Source organism: Condylura cristata, unplaced genomic scaffold, assembly GCF_000260355.1.
Source record: "Condylura cristata isolate star-nosed mole 26May11 unplaced genomic scaffold, ConCri1.0 scaffold00003, whole genome shotgun sequence".
NCBI lineage: Eukaryota > Metazoa > Chordata > Mammalia > Eulipotyphla > Talpidae > Condylura > Condylura cristata.
In genome coordinates, this window is record NW_004567104.1 from 34538168 (window position 1) to 34558901 (window position 20734).

At 33.4% G+C, this 20734-nt stretch overlaps 1 protein-coding gene across 2 annotated transcripts in view; it reads left to right on the top strand.

Annotated features, from left to right (window-relative positions):
- The window catches only part of GSK3B (glycogen synthase kinase 3 beta), a 158642-nt gene that overhangs the window by 105734 nt on the left and 32174 nt on the right, over positions 1–20734 (top strand). For both annotated transcript variants that reach the window (XM_004675185.2, XM_004675186.2), the window contains exon 8: positions 12875–12970. In XM_004675185.2, coding sequence (XP_004675242.1) covers positions 12875–12970 — 96 coding nt within the window. The remainder of the gene's footprint in view (positions 1–12874; positions 12971–20734) is intronic.

A 20734-nucleotide genomic window follows, 5' to 3' on the forward strand; every position in this document is an offset into this window, starting at 1 on the left:
TTGCATCTCCCTTATTACGAGTGATGTGAACATTTTGAAAAAATTAAAATCCTTGTACTACCTTCTATAATAAAAATGTTACTTCTAATAAGTTATTTTGCTCAATATCTGTATTTTCAAAAATGATTGAAAGGAGTGGTGTGATCAGGAATCCTTACTATCCATGTAATTCTTAAGTTTGTCCCTGAGAACATTGGTTTTTGCTGTATTTTATTGGTAACCATCATGTAGTTTCAAATCAAATCTTTAACCTTTGTTCAACAGACTTACTTGGTTACTGATTCCCACACCACACAGTGATCTAAGTTAAAATAATTTGATCTCTTTGTTTCCTTAAAACTGTATGTATTTCTCCAATATCCAATTAATGTTTTGTTACAGGGATTGGCAAACTTTTTCCTGTTACGATCGACATAAAATAGTTTAGGTGTTGTAGTCAAAAACAAAATCAAGGATATCTTACAGCTGCATATAAAAGTGAAAACAGAATTGTATTGATTATAATAGAGTATAATATTTTGTCTACTCATTAGAAAAGTATAGTAATCTTGGGGGTGGGTTATAATAGTTTTCTTAGTTGGGGTTCAAAGTTAGTGTTCCTTCATTAAATTAAACTGATTATAAAATCAATTCTCAATTCATGGTCTCTGCAAAGACGATCAGGTCATAGCTTGCTAACTTCTGCTTTAGTATAACCAATTTAGCATTTCTTTAATCCTCACACTTTCACTTGATTTGCTTGAGCTTGTCATACTAAGTTCTTTGGATATATTGCCATTCTGTTTGTTATTTGTCATATATAATTAGTTTACTGGAATTGTTATCATTTAGAATTTTGTGATGATTTTACTCATACATGATAGAAATGAGATTGTTAAGGTAACCAAGGGGGGTATCTATGATAATAAACCATCACAGCTTAAACGCTTTGGCTTTAGAACTTAATTGCAACCTTTTCTGTTTTTGTAATTCAGTTTTCTGCTAATAGTTTTGTACATATTTTAATATTCTAGAGTACTAAAATAGTTTTCATTAAAGATACAAAAAGTGAATTAAGCTTCTAGGCCATTATTCATGCATGAATTTGGAATTACCCTGGCCTTGATAGACAAGACAGTGATGGTTGTATATATTGTTTATTACATTTTACTGATTCAGATTTCCACACCAGTAATTTACAACATAAGAGTTTTGTAAACTGAGTTAACTTTTTCTCAAACTAGTTACCTTTTTTATCCCCTACCCTCTAATAAGAAGCCTTTTGCAAAATAATTTAGAATAAAATTCAATACATTTTCTTCAGAGTAAGTTAAAAGTGTAAAGCAAAATGAAATTGAAATCATGAAACATAATTTCTAAGCATGAAGAACACTTAACTTTCTTAGGTTGATTTCATACATAGTGTTTCATACATAGCAGCATTTCCCGGTGGCAGTTAACTCCTGAATCAAAAAATGCTTGGATTTTCAAAACATTTGTAAAAAAAATTCTTTCAGGGACTTTGCAGATAATACTATTTTTCCCTTAAATTCTTCTTTACAATACTAATTATAATAACCCAAGAAATATCTGACATGGTTTCAGACACCTAGTGAAACAAGACAACATTTGGGGGAATCTCTACCAAGAATATTTTTTAAACACATAAATTGTTTTTTGGGGATTTTTTTGCTTTTGGTTTCAAAAATTGTTTTGTACTGCAATCTTTTGTTATCAGTTGCAATAATTTAGAAAAAGATTCTTTGAAAGATTCAAAGAACATGATTTTTTTAATAGTTACTTTTACATAATTATACATATTATGATTTTATATGCTCATTGCAGAAGACAGAAAACAGACTGCAGACATTCAAGTTCTGGCAAAGAAAAACAACTTTTACAAATATTTTGACACACTTTTCTATGAGTGTATATGTTTAAACAAAAATGCCATCTGTTTTGTAGACTTTTTAACTAGTTAATATTGCTCATGTAAAAAAGTTTTGACTAAGTGATATCATTCATATCTCCTCTTTATTACTGCATTGATTCTGAATTACATAGTTGATTCTGAGAATAATAATACCAGTAAGGTAAACTAGTATCACTGCCTCTGGAAAGAAATTATATATCTGGCTTCCCAAAGATTTGATCATTAACTTTCTTATGTAAATAAATGTAACCCAGAGTCCCCAAATGAATTAAAGTTGATGCATTTGAAGAAGTTCTAAACCTGGGAATGCTACAAGTTTTACTAATAACTTTACTAATAATTTCTTACCCAGCCCCTTCCAAATAGAAAAACATAAATTCCAAGTAGGTAAAGGTGAGCTTCAGTTCAAAGTTCACTTTCTATTTTAAATTATAATAAAACTAAAAGCTTGAAAGAAATCAACCATTTTCTGGAATGTAAGTTTTACATGTGTTTCTAAAGGTACACCTTTATTCATTCTAAATATTTACTTATGTTTAGTAATAATTTGACCATTGTTTTCTAGTGAGTAGTTTTAGTGCAGAATTGGTCAGAATTCCATCGCTTGATGATAGAATTTCATCATTATAGCTTCTATACTCTTAGAAACTATTAAAATTTGATGTCTGTTTTTTAGAAAAACCAGTTAGCTCTGTAGCTACTTAAATTATTTGCAATTATAAAGTTGTTATAAGGCAACTAATGTTAATTTCTCTTGTAAAACAATATTACTAAACTATTTTTCACTTAGCCGTAATACATTTAGATAGCTATAGATGTAGCACAGGTAAAAGCTAGTAAAATTTAATCTAATAGAAGCTAGGAAATTTAAAGTTGAAAACAGTAAAATCCCAATGATCTTTTGATCATGTTATTACAACTAGTTAGAAAGAATTAGTTTCTTATGATGTCTATCAGTTGAAAAGGATTAGGAGGGAAAAGATTTAGCAGTGGAGAGGATTGAGAAGGAAAGAAGAGGATATTTACTGCTCTGTGATTTGATTTTTTTTTTTTAAAGATTTATTTATTTGTACATACAGAACTGGGGTACAGGCCAGAGGCTCAGGGGTGGTGAGAGGCTTCACCAGAGACAGAGTAGGGAACAGAACAGGCAGATCGATGAAGTACACTGCTGAGGGGAGCAGTGGGCGGGTCAGGAGAGGTCTGCCACACCATGTGGTCTCCTCCAGGGTAGGCGGGAATTGAACTCATGCAGAAGTGGCTTTAGCTTCTCAGTGCAGTGCTTTAACCCGCTGCGCCACCAGGGAGGGCCTGTGATTTGATTTTTTTTAAGTCATATCTTTGTAGTCATAGAAGCTGAAAAAATAGATGCCTTCAAAAATTGTTTTGTGCTGAAATTTTAGCAAATAAATAAAAAGTTGCGTTGTTTAGAGCCACATTTTATCCCAAATGCTTATCTGAATAATTTTTTTCTTAGTATTGATTTGACTGACGGCTGTTTACAGTTTAATTTAGGCAAAGTGATCAGTGATTTACTGGCTCCCATTTTCAAATATTGGGAAAGTACTGATAGTAGATTAATAAGCACTTTATGTGGTTACACATTTAATCCTTGTGTTAATTATAGAAAGATGATGATGATATCATCACCACCATCATATCCAGGAAGCATTGGATAGTGAAAGGAAATCCTATCTTACTCATGTTTGGTAAATTGTTATCTTCTGTTCAGGGAATTTTGTAGTTCTGGGGATAACAGCCTGATCCTTAGTATTTAAAGCCCATTGAAATCGTATTTAAATGTTAGTAGTTTAGGGTACAAAAAATGTGACCCGAAACTAAAAGAAAAAACCCTGAGTCTTAATAGTGACTATACATAATCAGTTTGAGATGTCTTTGGACTAGGTTTTAATTGTGCTTCATTTAAAGCAATCAGAAGTATAGTGGTGGATTCTTCTATTAATACTTTAAAATACAACTCAGTCTTATCTCACCATCTTCATTTAGCAAAAGTTTATTTAGTATTTTCCATTATCTTATCCACATATTATGTTGCCTGTATATACCTTTCCTAAAAGTATATCAAATGCTGTTATCAAAAAATTCAGAAGGAAATCTTGGCTTGTGGTATGACAGAGAAAACTCATTTTCAGAGGAAGCAAAATCTGCATGACAGACGTGTGTTTAAAATGTTATTAGCAAGTCTCAAAATTTATGAAATATATTTGGGGGGTGGTTAATCTACGAAATCCTGATTTCCTTTTCTATTTTAAAAACATTTATTTTGTAGAAGAACTCGTATGTAGACTAGAGATGCAGGGTATTTACCAGACAGAGTGGGGATCTAACAGGTGGATTCACCAAGCGAAATAACACTGCTATGGGCAAGACAGAAGAGGCCTGCTGTGCCATCTGGGTTAGCTTCCTGACCAAGGGTAGAACTCAGTCTGCAACATTGATAGCACTGATACAATCCCTGGGCCACCTGGGAGCCTCCTGTATTTTATATTCCTTTCTGTAGCATGCCACTATCACTGAGATTACCTGGGGAAATAAAGGATCCCTGTAGATCTGAATCCTTCACTAGTAACTTTTACTTTATGATAAATGTTTTGCATTGCCAAAACAATCATTACCCTTTGGGTGGGAGGGATTTAACTCAGGAATCAAAAGACAAGAATTAAAAATATCTTTAAAAAGAAGTGTAAAGTTAGAGGACTTATACTTTACAATTTTGAAACAATATATAGCTGTGGTATTCAAGACTGTGGGTATATAATATTGATAACATATTATTCAGCTATGAGAAAGAAGGAAATCCTACCATTTTGTGACAACAAGGATGGACCTTGTAGACATTATATTAATAAACCAGACTGAGAAAGACTACTGCATATAGTCAAGGCCAGAGTCAAAGAAACAGCATAGATAGAATAGTGGTTACCTTGGGTTGGGGACCACGAGGAGAGACTGGTAAAGGGTATATAGACTTTGAGCTATACGGTGATAAGGTTTGAGGGGCTAATGTAAAATGGGACTGTAGAGATTTTTGGGCAGTGGAAAGTGGTGGGATTATGAGTGACTGCTCATGAGTAGAGTATTTTAGGGTGATGAACATGTTCTAATATTAGGGAACAGTAATGTTATCTGTGTAAATATGCTAGAAAACCATTGACTTGTTTTTTTTAAAGAGGTGAATTTCATGATATATGAAATATAGACCAATAAAGGTGGTATTTCAAAAAAGATGAGGACATGTGGTAATAGTTTGAGCTATTGATAAATTTGCTGTTTTCTCTGTATTTTAAAGAAAGCAGTACATTATGACCATAGTGCTTCAAATAATTCTGGAAATATTCTTAAATTTGTACTTCCTACCCTCTGGTCCCCCCAAAGGAGTGGGACCAGATCAAGTTAAGTAACAGATGGCACATAAAGGGACCATCCTCCTTCTGTACTAGTTTACCCTCCCAGCCTAAATAAGTTAAATTATCCAAATTAATTAATTATGTTTAAGAACATCGCAGCAGCTTGCTGCTCTTCACTGAATTTGATAGCATTTTAAAACTTGTGCTGCTGCTGCTCCTATAACTTTTTGCTTCTTGCCTTTTGAAAGCCAGAAGGGAAAGTCAGAAGGAACATTTTAGATCACACAAAAAGTGTTTCTTACCAACATTTCAACTCTGTACAGTAGGGTATTGGTAGAAATTGGACAGTCTGCTTGTGGCCAGAGTTAAATATTTTTGCTACTGGTACCTAGTGGGTTTTTTTTTAGAAGACCTAGTAGATGATCGGGAAATACTAGAAGGGATAACATTTTGTATTAGTCCTCTAGAAGTGAAAATATATGGTAGTGATTCCAATGTCATTAGAATTAATATTTCAAAATAGAGTAACTCAGTTTTCTAGTTACCTCATTAGAGAAATTTGCAAGTTTATGGTATAGGACCTAGTTATCCTGATACCCAAATTGTACAATTATTTTATGCAGAAAAGAAGTGAAGATACTTAATTATTTAAAGACACTACATTATATCTATCTATTCTTCTGTGTTATACACTTGTTATCAATATTTTATTTTATTTTTTATTTATTTTTTAAAGATTTATTTATTTGTATGTACAGAACTGGGGTACAGGCCAGAGGCTCAGGGGTGGCGAGAGGCTTCACCAGAGACAGAGTGGAACAGGCAGATCGATGAAGTACACTGCTGAGGGGAGCAGCGGGTGGGTCAGGAGAGGTCTGCCACACCATGTGGTCACCTCCTGGGCGGGCGGGGATCGAACTCATGCTGAAGTGGCTTTAGCTTCTCAGTGCTGCGCTTTAACCCGCTGCGCCACCAGGGAGGGCCTTATCAATATTTTAAAAGCTTTTATTGAATTTATTATAAAATAAACTGGACCATGCATTCCTTTAATCTTGCTGGCACATATCTCATTAACACCTTAACATGTATTGGTTTAGTGAGCGATTTTTGTTAGATGATTTGCTCAAGGAGCTCAGTGATCTCATTGAAGGAAAGAGGTGAACAACTAACAGCAAAAGAATAGGCAGGTTTCCTTCCATAAATCTGAGCAGAGTACAAAGTCAGAAGCATTTTATTTGAAGATAGTACTCTCTGGAAAGGCTTCATAATAGAACTAATTTGCACTGAATCTTGGAACATGAACAAGTATGGACATTCACCATTTAGAGGAAGGGAGTGGAGGACATACATACTAATTTGGGCAAAGGTGCTTGATACCAAGTTCTGTTGTGTTTTGATTTATGGATTTAAGCTTAAGAGTCTGAATTTTTTTAGGAGAGAAAAAGCTGGAGATGTGGGCATTGGGTAGGCCCTATAGGCAATTGGAAACCTTTGCAACATTTAAGCAGAAAAGTAATAACTTTATTTTTTTTTCTTTTTTGGCTTTACCCTTGCTTTAAAGACAACTCAGTTGTAGAAGTTTAGTGACCTCTGGTGTTGAAGTGTTAAAATGCAAGTCAGTGAAAGATATTTGGACCACTCTGCTTTTTCTTGTCAGTGTTGGCATTATTTCTAAATCATAATTCCTGATTATATTCATAGCTTTCTGGATAAATTCATAATTAAATATAAGAAATGCTAACAAATGTGGATGGGATGAAGTACAAATGAAAACAAGATATTTAATCATAAGGGGTGAGCAGTATCCCTGAATGGATGTGGTAGACTGATCTCTGATTCTTTCCACCGCCACCTCTCATGATGTTTTGGTATGGAGGGCTAAAGAAAAGGCATATTTTTACAATAAAAGTTGGAAAAGTTGATAAACTGGATTACCTACTATTTTAAGTGGTGTGATAATTTTTTAGATTGTTCCCCTTTATTATGTGAACAGTCATACTTATGAAAGTGCATGTAAGACATCTGTGCAGTTTCATTTCCTTCAAATCACAGGCTCAAGTTTTTAGGAATAAATACTACATATATACACACATATATGTGTATATATTTTAGAGTCAAAGTTAACAATAATTTGATCTTTCGTTGTCTCTCAAAATACAAAGGAACTAAGACTTGTTTTGTGTTGAAATCCATGTCAAGTACCCTTTTTTATCTATAATGAAAAAGTTTATATAGTTTCAAAGATTCCAGGTACTACAGTTCAATTAAATAAGATGGGAGTGTACTCAGCTTAATAGAAGTAAAACCAAGAAATCTTTTGAGAAGTAGGATTTGTTAAAATGGCTGACGCATGTTGTATTAATTTCAGGTGGTGATGCATTCAGAATCTTTGCTCTTCCTAATCTGTTGCTCTTTTGCCTTTCAACCTTTCATATTACCATCGATGCGTTATCAAACCTTCATTCTTGTTAGCACTCACTGTTTTCTACTTAATACTTAATTGTGCAAAGAATATACTTCTAACTGATTCACTTCTTTGATTCCTTAAGTAAAATAAGCTCTTGACTATCTCTAGATTCCTTCCCTCAACCCTTTCTTTACTTCTAGAGCAGTGTAGCATTTTTTACCTCACACTTAATTATGTGATCTTGCTGTACTGATCTTGGCTGATTATGGTTGATTTATGTACAAGCCTTTTTACCCTAAAGGACAAGAACTCAGTAAATGTTTTGAATGAGTAAATGACATGAGAAGCTGGAAAATTTTTTTCAAATGCTTCTTGGTTATATCTTACCTTTTCATTTTTAAATTCCTTTGCTTCTAAAATCATCTTTGCTCTTAAAAAGTGTGTATATTTATAAAATAATTCTGATTTTACGGTTTGACAGACTTTGATACCTCTAATGCTAGCCTTAAAATAGCAACTAAGGATAAACATCTGGTAGTGTTTTGAATGGTAACGTCAACCCAAATTTCATAATGGCTTGATTACTATTTAAATCAACTTCATAAATATGTAATTTACACAGAATAAAATGTACCTGTTCTAAGTATATAGTTCAGTGAGTTTTAGCAACATTTGTATTCACCATCCTTATAGATTTAGAACAACTCATCACCCCTTCTAATGTTCTGTAATGTTCTTGATAATCTTAAGTTGGCCAAATACTGGGTTCACCAGGGTAGTCATGCACAGAGCAGTACAGTTAATTATCCTGTTTATGCCCTTTTGTGGTCAGTGTACCATCTCTTTTCTTAGGTGATCATTGGTTTGTTTTCTATCACTACAGATTAGTTTTTCCTGTTTTGGAATTTAATATGAATGGGATCATAATAGTGCATTTATTTTTTATCTGATCTTTTCTGTTTTTGAGATTCAGCTATGCTGTTGATTGTAATACCTCTTCTGTATTTTGCTATTATACTCTGTTACATGAATACACCACAATTTTTTTTACATTCACCTATGTGGGTGAACATTTGATATGTTTGTATCTCATGGATGTTATGACTAAAGCTACTAGTGAATGTTTGCTTACAGCGGCTTTTGAAGACATGCTTATATTTCTGTTGAATAAAAAGCTATGGCTAACATTGCTGGCTTTATAATAAGTTTATGTTAACTTTATAAGAAATAGCCCACCTGTTTTCTAAAGTAGAAAGTTTTATTCCTTCACTCACATGAACAATGTATGTGAGTTTCACTGTTCTACATTCTCATCAATACATGATTTTTAATCCTGACAACTTTTTCACTTTAATAGGAGTATTTGACTATTTACATTCAGTGTAATTATCAATATGTTTGAGTTTAGGAAATCATTCTTGTGGAGTTCTTTTGCTAGTGCCATTTTTCTTTGTTCTCTTTTACTGCCATCATACGGAAATTAGTAGTTTTTTTTTTAATTTTCTGTTAGCTTTTTAAAATTATTCCTCCTTGTTGCATTTAGAGATTATTCTGGGAAATAGACATCTTTATTGTAGTCTACAAATAATATATCACTTCACGTATGAAATTCGAAGGTAATTTTTCCATTTTTCTTTTCCTGTATGCACATTTTACATCTACAACATTACAACTGTTTTGGTTTAAGCACTGTTCTAAAGAAATTTAAAAGCAAGTATAAAATGTCATACTTTGATCCAGATAATAACCATTTTCTGTGCTCTTTATTTCTTTGTGTAGATAAGAGAATGTCAACTTAGCAGAACTCTTTCCATCCTGAAGTACTTTCAAGTCTGTTTTTTTAAGCTTTTCGTTATAACCTTAATGATACTACAAATTCTTAAATTCCTTGCATGACTTGAAGGTTCATCTTTCATTTTATGGTATATTAGTGAGACTTAGGAAAAATTTTTAAAATTTTCTCGTTTCTGCCATTAATATTGGGTAGACCATTTTAATGAATCAACTGCACTTGCATTTGAATGTCTACCCCTGGCAAACTGTAACTTTGAGATGCGAGTTTACCTTAGGTAACCTTAAGTTTCTTTAGAAGTAAAATGGAGCGATAGAGCATAAAGTTTAAGTGAGAAAAGCGAATTAATATGCTTAGCACAAAACTTTTACTACTGGCTGCTCAGTGAACAGATTTTTTTCTTTTTTTTTTCTCCTTTACTTCACTGATGTAATTTTTGAAAGAAAAACTTACATATGCTATCTCTATTTAGTCATTTTAAATTATTACAGTTCATTATGATTGGCCTGACAAGGTCAACAGGGAACTCTCCTTGGTTAGCTGTAGCAAGCACCTTTTGGACTGTCTTTGACCTGGGATTTAGACTACTTACTTAAAAAAAAAATGCTTATTGCTAGAAAAAGCTAACCACCATCATTTGAGCTTTCAGTGAGTTCTTTTTGTTGATGGAGGATCTTGCATTGATAATTGATTGCTGCCTTTGGAAATATATCAAAACAAGACAATAATAAAGATTATTACACTGATTGGCTTTTTCTTTTTATGAAAGATTTCTTCATGGCAGGAAATGCTCTTAGTATTTTGTGCGTGATAGAGTTTCTTTAAAAATTCAGTCACTCCTCTCAAACCCTGCCTTAACTAAGTTTATATAATATTCTAAATCCTCCATTGTCATTTCAGTAGTGTTCACAGCATCTTCACCAGAAGTAGATTACCTTTTAGGAAACCACTTTCTTTGTTCATTCATTATTATAAGATCCTCATCTGTTAAAGTTTTATAATGAGATTGCAACAATTCAGTTATGTCTTTAGGCACTACATCTAATGTCCTAGCTTTTTTGTTTCTTTCACTGCATCTATCATTGCTTCCTCCACATCATAGTATCTGGGTAGGTGGTATACGAGGAGAGGATTCTCTTTTCACTATAACAAGAAAAAAAAAAGTGCATTATGTAGGCACAGAGACATTGTAAATCTTGTTATTCTGAGTATTGTAATATTTCAACAAATTCTGAAAGTTTATTATAGGCATTATTTACATATAATAACTACACACATTAAAAGCCCATAACTTAGCAAGTTTTGACATAGCTATATACACCCATGGAGATACCATTATTGTCAAGTCAAGATAATGAACAATATTCATAACCCCAAGTAGTTTCCTGGAACCTCTTTTTATTACTACCTCCCCATCAGCACCTTACATCCATGGATCTTATTTCTGTCACTATGAACAGAAAATTTTCTAAAATTCCATGTTAATGACAATATACAATAGTTGCTCTTTTGAGTCGTCTTTTCCTCAGCATAATAATTCATAGATTTCCATGTTCTTTTTCCAGTAAGTAGCATTCCACTATCTGGTTTTACTACTAGCTTTTATTTATTTACCTGATAGACATTTGAATTGTTTCTACTTTTGACATTTGAAAAAACATTTTATGTACATTTGGTTATAAGTCTTTATGTGAATATAAGCCTTCATTCCTCTTGGCTAAACACTTGGAAGTGGAACTGATGGGTGTATGGAAAGTATATGGTTAACTTTTTATAGACTGCCAAAATACTTTCTAAGATGCTATACCATTTTACATACTACTATCAATGAATGAACATTTCATTTGCTCTATACCTTCATCATGACTTGGTATATAGTCTTTTCACTTTTGATTTTAGCTTTCTTGGTTTGTAGGTTATAATTTACAGTTTTAATTAACATTTTTCTCATGATTAATGATGTTGAGCATCTTTTTATATGCTCATTTCTTCTGTTTTCATGGTCTAGTATTTGGTCATTCTTTTGCCTATTTTTATTGGCATTATCTTCTTAATTATTAGAGTTCTTTGTACTTTCTAGGTACAAGTCCTTTGCAGAATATATATTCTGCAGATGTTTTTGCCTGTAATTGGCCTTTTTGTTTTCTTACGTCTTCTGAGTCTTCTGAAGTTGTTTTTTTTTTTTTAAAGATTTATTTATTTGTGCATACAGAACTGGGGTACAGGCCAGAGGCTCAGGGGTGGTGAGAGGCTTTACCAGAGACAGAGTGGGGAGCAGAACAGGCAGATCGACGAAGTACACTGCTGAGGGGAGCAGCGGGCGGGTCAGGAGAGATCTGCCGCGCCATGTAGTCACCTCCAGGGCAGGCGGGAATCGAACTCATGTGGAAGCGGCTTAAGATTCTCAGTGTTGTGCTTTAACCTGCTGCGCCACCAGGGAGGGCCAAGTCTTCTGAAGTTTTTTTTTAAAAACAGATTTAAAATTTGATTGAATGCTGAAAGCTTTATGAAATCTAAAGAATTAGAATGAACAAAAAACATTTTGAAATTCTTACTTTATCTTGATCATTCACTAGTTGTGACACAAAACTTAAGGTGCTTATCATTACATTTCACTTCTCCAAGCAACTATTCTCAAGTTGTCAATGGTTTAATATTTTATTTAAAAAAAATTGTTTTAATCCAGACCCTAGAATCATAAATAACAGTAGTATGCATTGTCCCTCTTCAGTGTGCTCTTTTTTTGTTTGTTTTAATGTTTCTTTCTGTCATTTTGCTTATACAGCCAGGTCTATATACTTCCTCTTCTGGCGTCTACTATAGCTCTATAGGAATAAAGTGCTCTATTTCCATCTTGTAATTACACCATTTTTTTCCACACACAAATACATAAATTTATTGTAGTGGGAAATCGCTTACATTTTTAGTATATGTATCAAGCACACAGTTCCTTGTATACAGCATACACTCACTAAATATTCAGTGATTAAAGTACTGATGAACCTGTTTCAGTAAGATTCTCCTGACTAACTTACAGATTAAAAAAAAAAATCTTTGGCTCTACTAAACTAAATGAATAAAAGACATTCGTATTTCAAGTGCCATCATTACCAATAGATTGTTTTTCTATATAGTATGAAGATGGTTTGTTTTTACTTGAATTTTTTTTTTTGACAATCCTGATTTAACTCTACTAAGATGAAAGTCAGTATAGAATAGTATAGCATGGATAGTAGTCAGTTATATTAAATGTATTTAACAAAGTCTGTTCTGTTTAATAAGCTATATGTTTTATAACTTTGTGTTGCTTTTTCTAATGAAACCAATATATTAAAACATACAAGATTTTTTAAGTGAATAGAAAATTTTAGCAAAAATTTGCTTACTTTTCTTAGGTCCTGGGCACACCAACAAGGGAGCAAATTAGAGAAATGAATCCAAACTACACAGAATTCAAATTCCCTCAAATAAAGGCACATCCTTGGACTAAGGTAAGTCAAAATGAGTTTTTAAAATGTACATTAAAAACTAACTAAAACTGGGTTTCCTCATTGTTCTTAAAACTAAGCTATTTTGAAGCTGATCACTTACTGCCTGCTTACAAAGTATGCATCAGTTCTGCATGTAAAAGTTGTCGGGTAATTTTACTTAAGCTACTCATTGATTGTATGTAGTTTCATCCCTATTGATTTCCTGTAGGCAGTTTCCAGCCTGGGCTTTTATTTGTAGAGGAGGACAGTGCACTTAAATTATTAAAATAAGGAATTTCATTAGGTGGAGGATCCTATGTGTAAATTTGACTACTTAAAATTCAGAAGTTAATTTCCTTACATAGAGTTTTTAATTGGCTCAACAGCACATTTGTGTATAAAAACATACATTTTACATATTTTCTTTATTTTTAGACTATTAATATAAAAATCTTACTGTAGGTAATAGTTTATTTTACTACTTTAGGTTACTTTCTTTTTGCTATTTTGGGAGCAGGAATAAAAGCAGATATGAATCTTACCTTAGGGTATACATTGGAAATAATTGATATGTTAACATATTATCTTATCAAAATCTTAACCTCAACATTAGATGGAACCAGTTCTAAGACCAAAAGTACTAATTTACCAGAAGACTTTTAAATCCTTTGATTCTTTAATTGAAATGCTTTAAAAGGTATTTTTAAAAGATTTTTTGCATTTCTGTTTAACTTGCGCATAGGGAAAAAAATAAGAATATCTTAATACAGTTTATGACTATAGTGAATGGCTAGCTTCCTCATTTTATGAGGACCTTTGGCCCAAGAGACCAAGTGATTTTTCATAGGTGATTTGTGACAGAGCCAAGATTAAAGTCATAAATTTACAAGTGTGTGTGCGTTAACTGCTTAATCTTTTAAATGTCTGTTTATGTGTCGTGCATTCTTCTCCCCCATTTATTTATATTTCATTATATATTTTTGTGGCTTATATATGTTCAAGTTTTTGATATGCATTTCAAGGTGATACTTTAATTAAAAATGTGTTTGTTTTGAACATTGATAAGTTCATTTACTTGGTTATAGATGTCTTATCGTATGAAATGAAGTAATTTCGGACTGTAGGTGAACTAATATACGTTTACCAGACTCAATGCATGTGTCTTTCTCACTCTTACTATATTGTGATTCCAGTTACTTTATTTCAAGTTCTCACAATCTCATTACCTCTCTTCCATTTGGAAAATCTTGTCACTAATTATTTTTTATTTAGAGTCAAAGACCTCAGTAGTATATTCATCTGGAATATATATGGTAGCTTTCATTGACCAAGAATGCAAGGTGTTATTCTCCTTTAAATTTTATAATAAATTCTGACTAGTTTAAGATAAATCATTACTTGATCATTGTACCTTAGATTCTTTTTGAATTTGGCTCAGAAGGTACCTAGGTTCTCTCAGATACTCCTAAGTGACTTACTTGGATTTGAATACTGAGTTTCAACTTGAATTTTTAAAATTATTCCAAGTTAAAGTTTTTATAATAGGTGTTTTCTATAATAGGTGATTTCATCCTTGTTAAATAAACAACTAAAACAAGTGAATTCTATGTAGTAAATAAATATAGGGAAATGTTTCAGAGTGCTCACTATTAGTATGGATGAGATGAGTGTAGGTGATTTTCTGGGTTTTGCATTTCCAGTTTTCTTTAATGTGCATTTTCAAGCTCTTTCAGTGTAATATAAGTATACATCACATATTGACCTCAATATAAATTTTTTAACTAATATAATGCTGAAATTGGGGCCATAAACTCTTTATTTAACATTCCTTGTATGTATGATTTATATCAACATTGCCAGGGTCTTCCTTGGTGGCTCACGGGTTAAAGCACTGTGAGGCTGTTGCAGCCTCTGCAATATGAGTTTGATCCCCAGCCAGGTAGGTGACCCATTTGGCTTGGCCAGTCTCTCCTGTTCTGCCCAGTGCTCTCCTCAGCAGTGTCAATCCAACACTGTTCCGTTCCCCACTCTGTCTCTGGGGATCCTCTCCCTGCCCCCCTGCATCTCTGGCCTGTACCTCAGTTCTTGTGTGCATAAATAAATAAAATCTTTAAAAAAAACAGATTGCCATATATTCCATATATTCATATATTCCAGTTTGCCCCTGCTTCTCCCACCCCCCCCCCTTGTTAGCTCTCTTCAGTTCAAGTGTTAACCAGGATGGAATATGGAAAATGATCAATTACAGTTAGAAGCAGAAGGTTTGTGGTAAACTTGTGTGCTTTATGCAAACTTCTTTTGCATTTATGATTCTTGATGCTTCTATATTTTGCCTAATGCTTTTCAAATTTGAATAATCTGTATAAAAACCTTTTACTTGTTTATTAGGTTTCTATCTCCAGTACTATACTCAGTTTTCCCACCGATTTTGTCTGTTAAGCCAATGTGAACTCTTTATGTAGGTTACCTTGACTCAATTTGGGTTCACTCGGAATATACATTTATCATGTGATAAGTGCACTTCTGTTAGTTTCTCATTAGAACACACAACTAGTATGGTATTACCATGGTTGTAAATATAAAACCAAATTCAGTCAGAGGAAACTGTGGAACTACTTCATTATCTGTGTGATTCAGAATATACTTACTGACTTTTTTTTTTAAAGATTTATTTATTCATACAGAACTGGGGTACAGGCCAGAGGCTCAGGGGTGGTGAGAGGCTTCACCATAGACAGAGCGGGGAGCAGAACAGGCAGATCGACGAAGTACACTGCTGAGGGGAGCAGCGGGCGGGCCAGGAGAGGTCTGCCTCGCCATGTGGTCACCTCCTGGGCAGGTGGGAATCAAACTCATGCGGAAGCGGCTTTCGATTCTCATTGCTGTGCTTTAACCCGCTGCGCCACCAGGGAGGGCCCGCTTATTGACTTTTTTAAAAAAGATTTATTTGTGCATACAGAACTGGGGTACAGGCCAGAGGTGCAGGGGTGGTGAGAGGATTCACCAGAGACAAAGTGGATAGCAGAACAGGCAGACTGAGCAAGTACACTGCTAAGGGAGCAGTGGACCAGACAAGAGAGGTCTGCTGTGCGATGTGGGTCACCTCCTTGGGCAGAGAGCGAACTCATGCTGAGGCAGCAGTGGCCAGCTTTATAGTGCTGTGTAGTGCCGTGCTTTTTAACCCGTTGTGCCACCAGGAAGGGCCCCGTTTATTCATTTTTAAAAGATAGGTTATTATTAAATAGACATGCAAACTTTAAATTTCTGGAGGGAACTGAGATATCTGAACCCTAATTATGTGATAATGGCACCAGCTTGAGAATTGTTCTCTTAATGTTAGGCAGCCAGTGACTTTTCTGCAACATAAACAATATTATTTTCTGAAGAGATGGGCTTATTGTCTTTGGGTGGCCAGGCAAACAGGAGTCTGGAAACAAAAGCTGCTATGCTTTAATTGCAGTCTTGTGTTAGACCCCACATACATGCTCTTTAGAGCTGTGGACATGTGAAATCCCTTGTTTTCATGGCTGCACTGTCGTCAGCTATCACCTTCAGGATTGGACCACCAGCTTCCAAGCTGGTGTTCTCAGAAGAGGAGGCAGTCAAAATAAAACATGGGAGAAATGTCTTCTATGCAAACACTGAGGTGAGAGGATTCAGATGTATAATAAAGATAGCAAACTAAAACAAGGCAATGAGATGATCCTAATGTGTACAGCAGGAATCTTCACAATTTAGAGAAATCCAGTAACTGGCCCCTAACTTAATAGCTAGGACAACATAATTCATTGATAATGTACTTGTGGTTTAAGTAAAAAAAGATATAGGTGCTAATAGTTTGAAACACAAACCATTACTGGGAGTGGGTTTAAGAAGGATAAAGATCTCTGCATTGGTGTATGAATGTACAATTCAAAGAATAAAAGGCAGGTGGAAAGTAAAAAGAAGGTCATGCAAAAAGTATATCAGGTGTTAGAAAATTAGCTAAGAGATAGAAGAAAAGAGGAAGTTTAAATTCTGCGTTTAGTAAATGGAGAAGACAGTGAAATGACTGTTTAAAGTATGAAGTAGGGTTCCAGTTTAAACACTGCTCTTAACTCTTTGTGCCTCAAGGTTTTTCTTTTGTAAAATAACAGTTGGCGATAATGTCTTTTCTATGGGTTCTTTTGAAAATACAGCCAAAATATGCATCTAAAGGATTATTTCTTATTAATGCTAAATAAATGAAAAGATTCTACTTCTAATAGAACCCTGTGATTGTCTTCTTTATCCCACTACCCTGACTTAGGTCATCATCATATCACAGAATTGTTAAAACAGTCTCCTACCTCCTGATTTCCCATGTTCAGTTTCATAATCTTCTTGCTGTCAATGTCAGTTTTCTTAAACACACACATGATACTGTCACTCCTTTTTAAAATCCATCTCTGATACCTCATTGTTTTAGGAAATTTTCAGCATTTATGTTAACTATGTCACTGTATACATACAAAGGTGATCATATTAATATAGTTATTAATTGTATCCCTTTATTTAAACAAATGTTCTAGTTTGGATGACAAATTATACAGTCACTCTGTTACTAATCTTTTCTATCTTTCTTTTCCAGAAAAACCAAGAGATTTAATTCTTGTTCTGCTCCTAACATTCTCTGAGGCATCTCATCCTTAGGACCCACTCTTTCCCCGTTTCTCCAGCTCCTTTGTCATTGGGGTAACATATAGTTAGGCAATGAATGTAAAGACTTAGGAGTTCAGTATGTAGGTAGTTAGGTATAGTTAGAATAGGTTTAAGGACTTCTAATAAGGTTATGTTGTGTTTTCTATATGCCCTTCCTAGCCTTCCCTTTTGCCCGGTTTCTGCCAACCTTTTGTTTAAAATCTTTCAGGACAAGTATTTCCCCTTTATCCTAGTAATAATCCTGTGGGCTCAGTTAAATAACACAGATATTTCTGTATATCCTTTTAAAGTAAAGAAATTTATAAATGATATAACTGGTTAGTGAAACAAAGTTGATTAGAATATCAAGGGCCTGATCTCTTTTAGTTAGAATAGGGCTATTTAATATGCTAGCTACATATGTGCATATTTTCCTACATGTAGCTCACTTTAAAGAGACCAAGCTGAAATTCTTGCTCTAGTGAACCTGTCCTCCTAACGGTTTCCCACAGAAACCAGACTCATTTCTACCTTGCTAGTGTCTTTTTTTCCACACTTAGAATGTTCTTCTTCTTTGTTTACATGTATTAACCTTTTATTCAGACCTCACTTTCATGAAATAAAATTATTTCTCCATAATTATTTCACCACATAACTCCTAAAGGACCTACGAAGTCATAACATAATGTGTTATAGCAGTTCATAGTTTATCTTTCATAATAAATGAGTCTTTATTCAGTATAAAGTAGATACCAATTAACTCAAAATTATTACTAGGTTTTTGGTATTTGGGATAGTTTAGTTAATAGTTACGTGTCTGTAGGATAAGTGAGACTACAAATCACTAGTTAGGTATCTCAGTAAGCATTGTACACAAAAATCAGACCTTACGTATGTGATTTCTTAAAATACTTTCTACATACTTCAAAATGAATGATACTACAATTTCCAACTAGCCAACAAAGTAAGCAGAAATTTGAGTATGCAATCATTTCAGCTATCAAAGGAATCAGACTAGACTGTAAATTAATTATCCTTTGTGCTTAAAACTAAAGGAAATCTTGCTGTACTGTTTTATTCATTCATTCATTTATTTATTTATTTTTAAACATTATCTTCCAAATTTAACATTTCTCCCAAACTTTCAACACAAGGTTTTTCAGAATTTGGTAAACTCATCTGTTCCAGCTATAGTTTTAACATTATCAAAAAATGCCTAGTAGGGGGTCGGGGGTGACTGCTGTCAAAGTTGTTTTTTGTTTTTGCAGGTTTACTTTATCTACTTTTTCTCATCTCTCTGCCTTAACTCATTTTGTTTGCATATATTCCAGAAAGCATAAAAAAAAAGTTGGAAATTTCTGTTGGCTACTTAAATTTCCACTTTGTTTTGTTCTGTTGCTTAGGTAAATCAGTTTTTATATTATTATTCAACCTCCTCTGCCCTGAATTTAATATTTATATATATATCACTTGTGGTCTCAACTGAACTTTATTCCTACATCTTTATTTATTGCTGTAATAATGACATATTTTCTAACATCCATTTTCCTGTGTATAGGCTTCCTCATTTTTTTATTATAGTGGTTATATTCCTATCTCTTTGTTGGAAATTATATACAGTGAAATCCAGCTCCTTGGATGGTTAATCCATATATAGTGGAATAATCATTTTTAAAAAATACTAAGATGTAAGTTTCAAAATCATTTGGTTAGGATAGATTGAAAATCTACTTTTAACATACCATTTGTCTTTAAAACCCATTATCTCCTATATAACTAATACTATGCCAGATACCATAAAGGATGCAAAAGAAGTAAATATATAGTCCTTGTCCCTTGAAAAACTTGCTAGTTGACTCTGTTAAAGCAGATATTGAAAATATGGTGTGTGTGTGTGTGTGTATGTGTATCTCCATGTACTTTATCATGTGCTGTAGGTATTCAGAGGTGTTTCACATCTCATAGTGTATTACAAGTTTGTCTCCAGTGAGATTAGGGGGAAAGAGGAAGTCTCCCTAAGGGTGATAAAAACACTATTATGAGTGTGCTGTTGGAAGAAGGATTTGGATTTGTTTGGGTGTAGATAGGGGAAGGAATTACTGTATCTTGAAAAGACATCCCATAAAATGAGGAACTGTGGATAAAAAGAAAATATTCTTGTATTCTTGGGAACGTCAACCTGAACACATTAACTCTCTTAAGAACAATGAAAGATTAAATTGGATACGTAGATATTTAGTAAATAATCTGTGTGAGTCTATAATACTATCTTAGTGATGATATCAAAGGGAAAAATTATATTGCATAGTTATGCTGATATCAAAACATATATAATGTGTCTTATGTGTAGTAGAGCTCAGTAAAACTCAGTAAAGTTTTTATTTAGTGCAGTTGAAATTTATTGAATACTATCTATGTCATGGCTAAGGAAGTGATTATGTTTCTTGAGAATTATTTACAATATCTCAGCACTTAGGTAGGCTTAAACTCTTTTCTTAATTTGATTAATTAGCATAATTAACTATTAAACTAATACATGACATTATCTTCGTTTTAGTCATGTATTTAGATTTAGAGATTGCAAGTAATTTTAGATGATTCATAGGTTATTTGAGAGTCAATATTAGGGTTGCCTTTTATGAATGTTCATGGTTTATCAGTTTTTAACATTGGATGCTTGTATATTTTGTATATTTTGACCACAGAATGATGTCTGTGTTGTACATTTATTACAATGAAAATTAGAGCAAAGTAGCTTAGAACAGGCACTTTTATTCTGTGTTTCTTTGGTTAATTATTGCCCATAGTCATTTTTACATTGCTCTGGTTAGCTGTATATTACAGTGGAATTGTTGAGTACTGATACTGTGATAATCAACCATAGGTGTGGGATATGACATATGACTATAAATGGTAATTTCAAATGGCAAGGTTCAATCATAACAGTTAGCTCTAGGTTGTCATTTGATATTTGATGGCAAAGGTCTTTTTTAGGATCTATAAGGGGATATTACCTCTGTTGTTTTTGTTATCCAAATGCAAATTTATTTTTAATAATTCTTCATTAAGGACTCATTTGCATTTGCTCAATACCACAGACTTTATTTCTTAAAAAAAAGTTTTTTT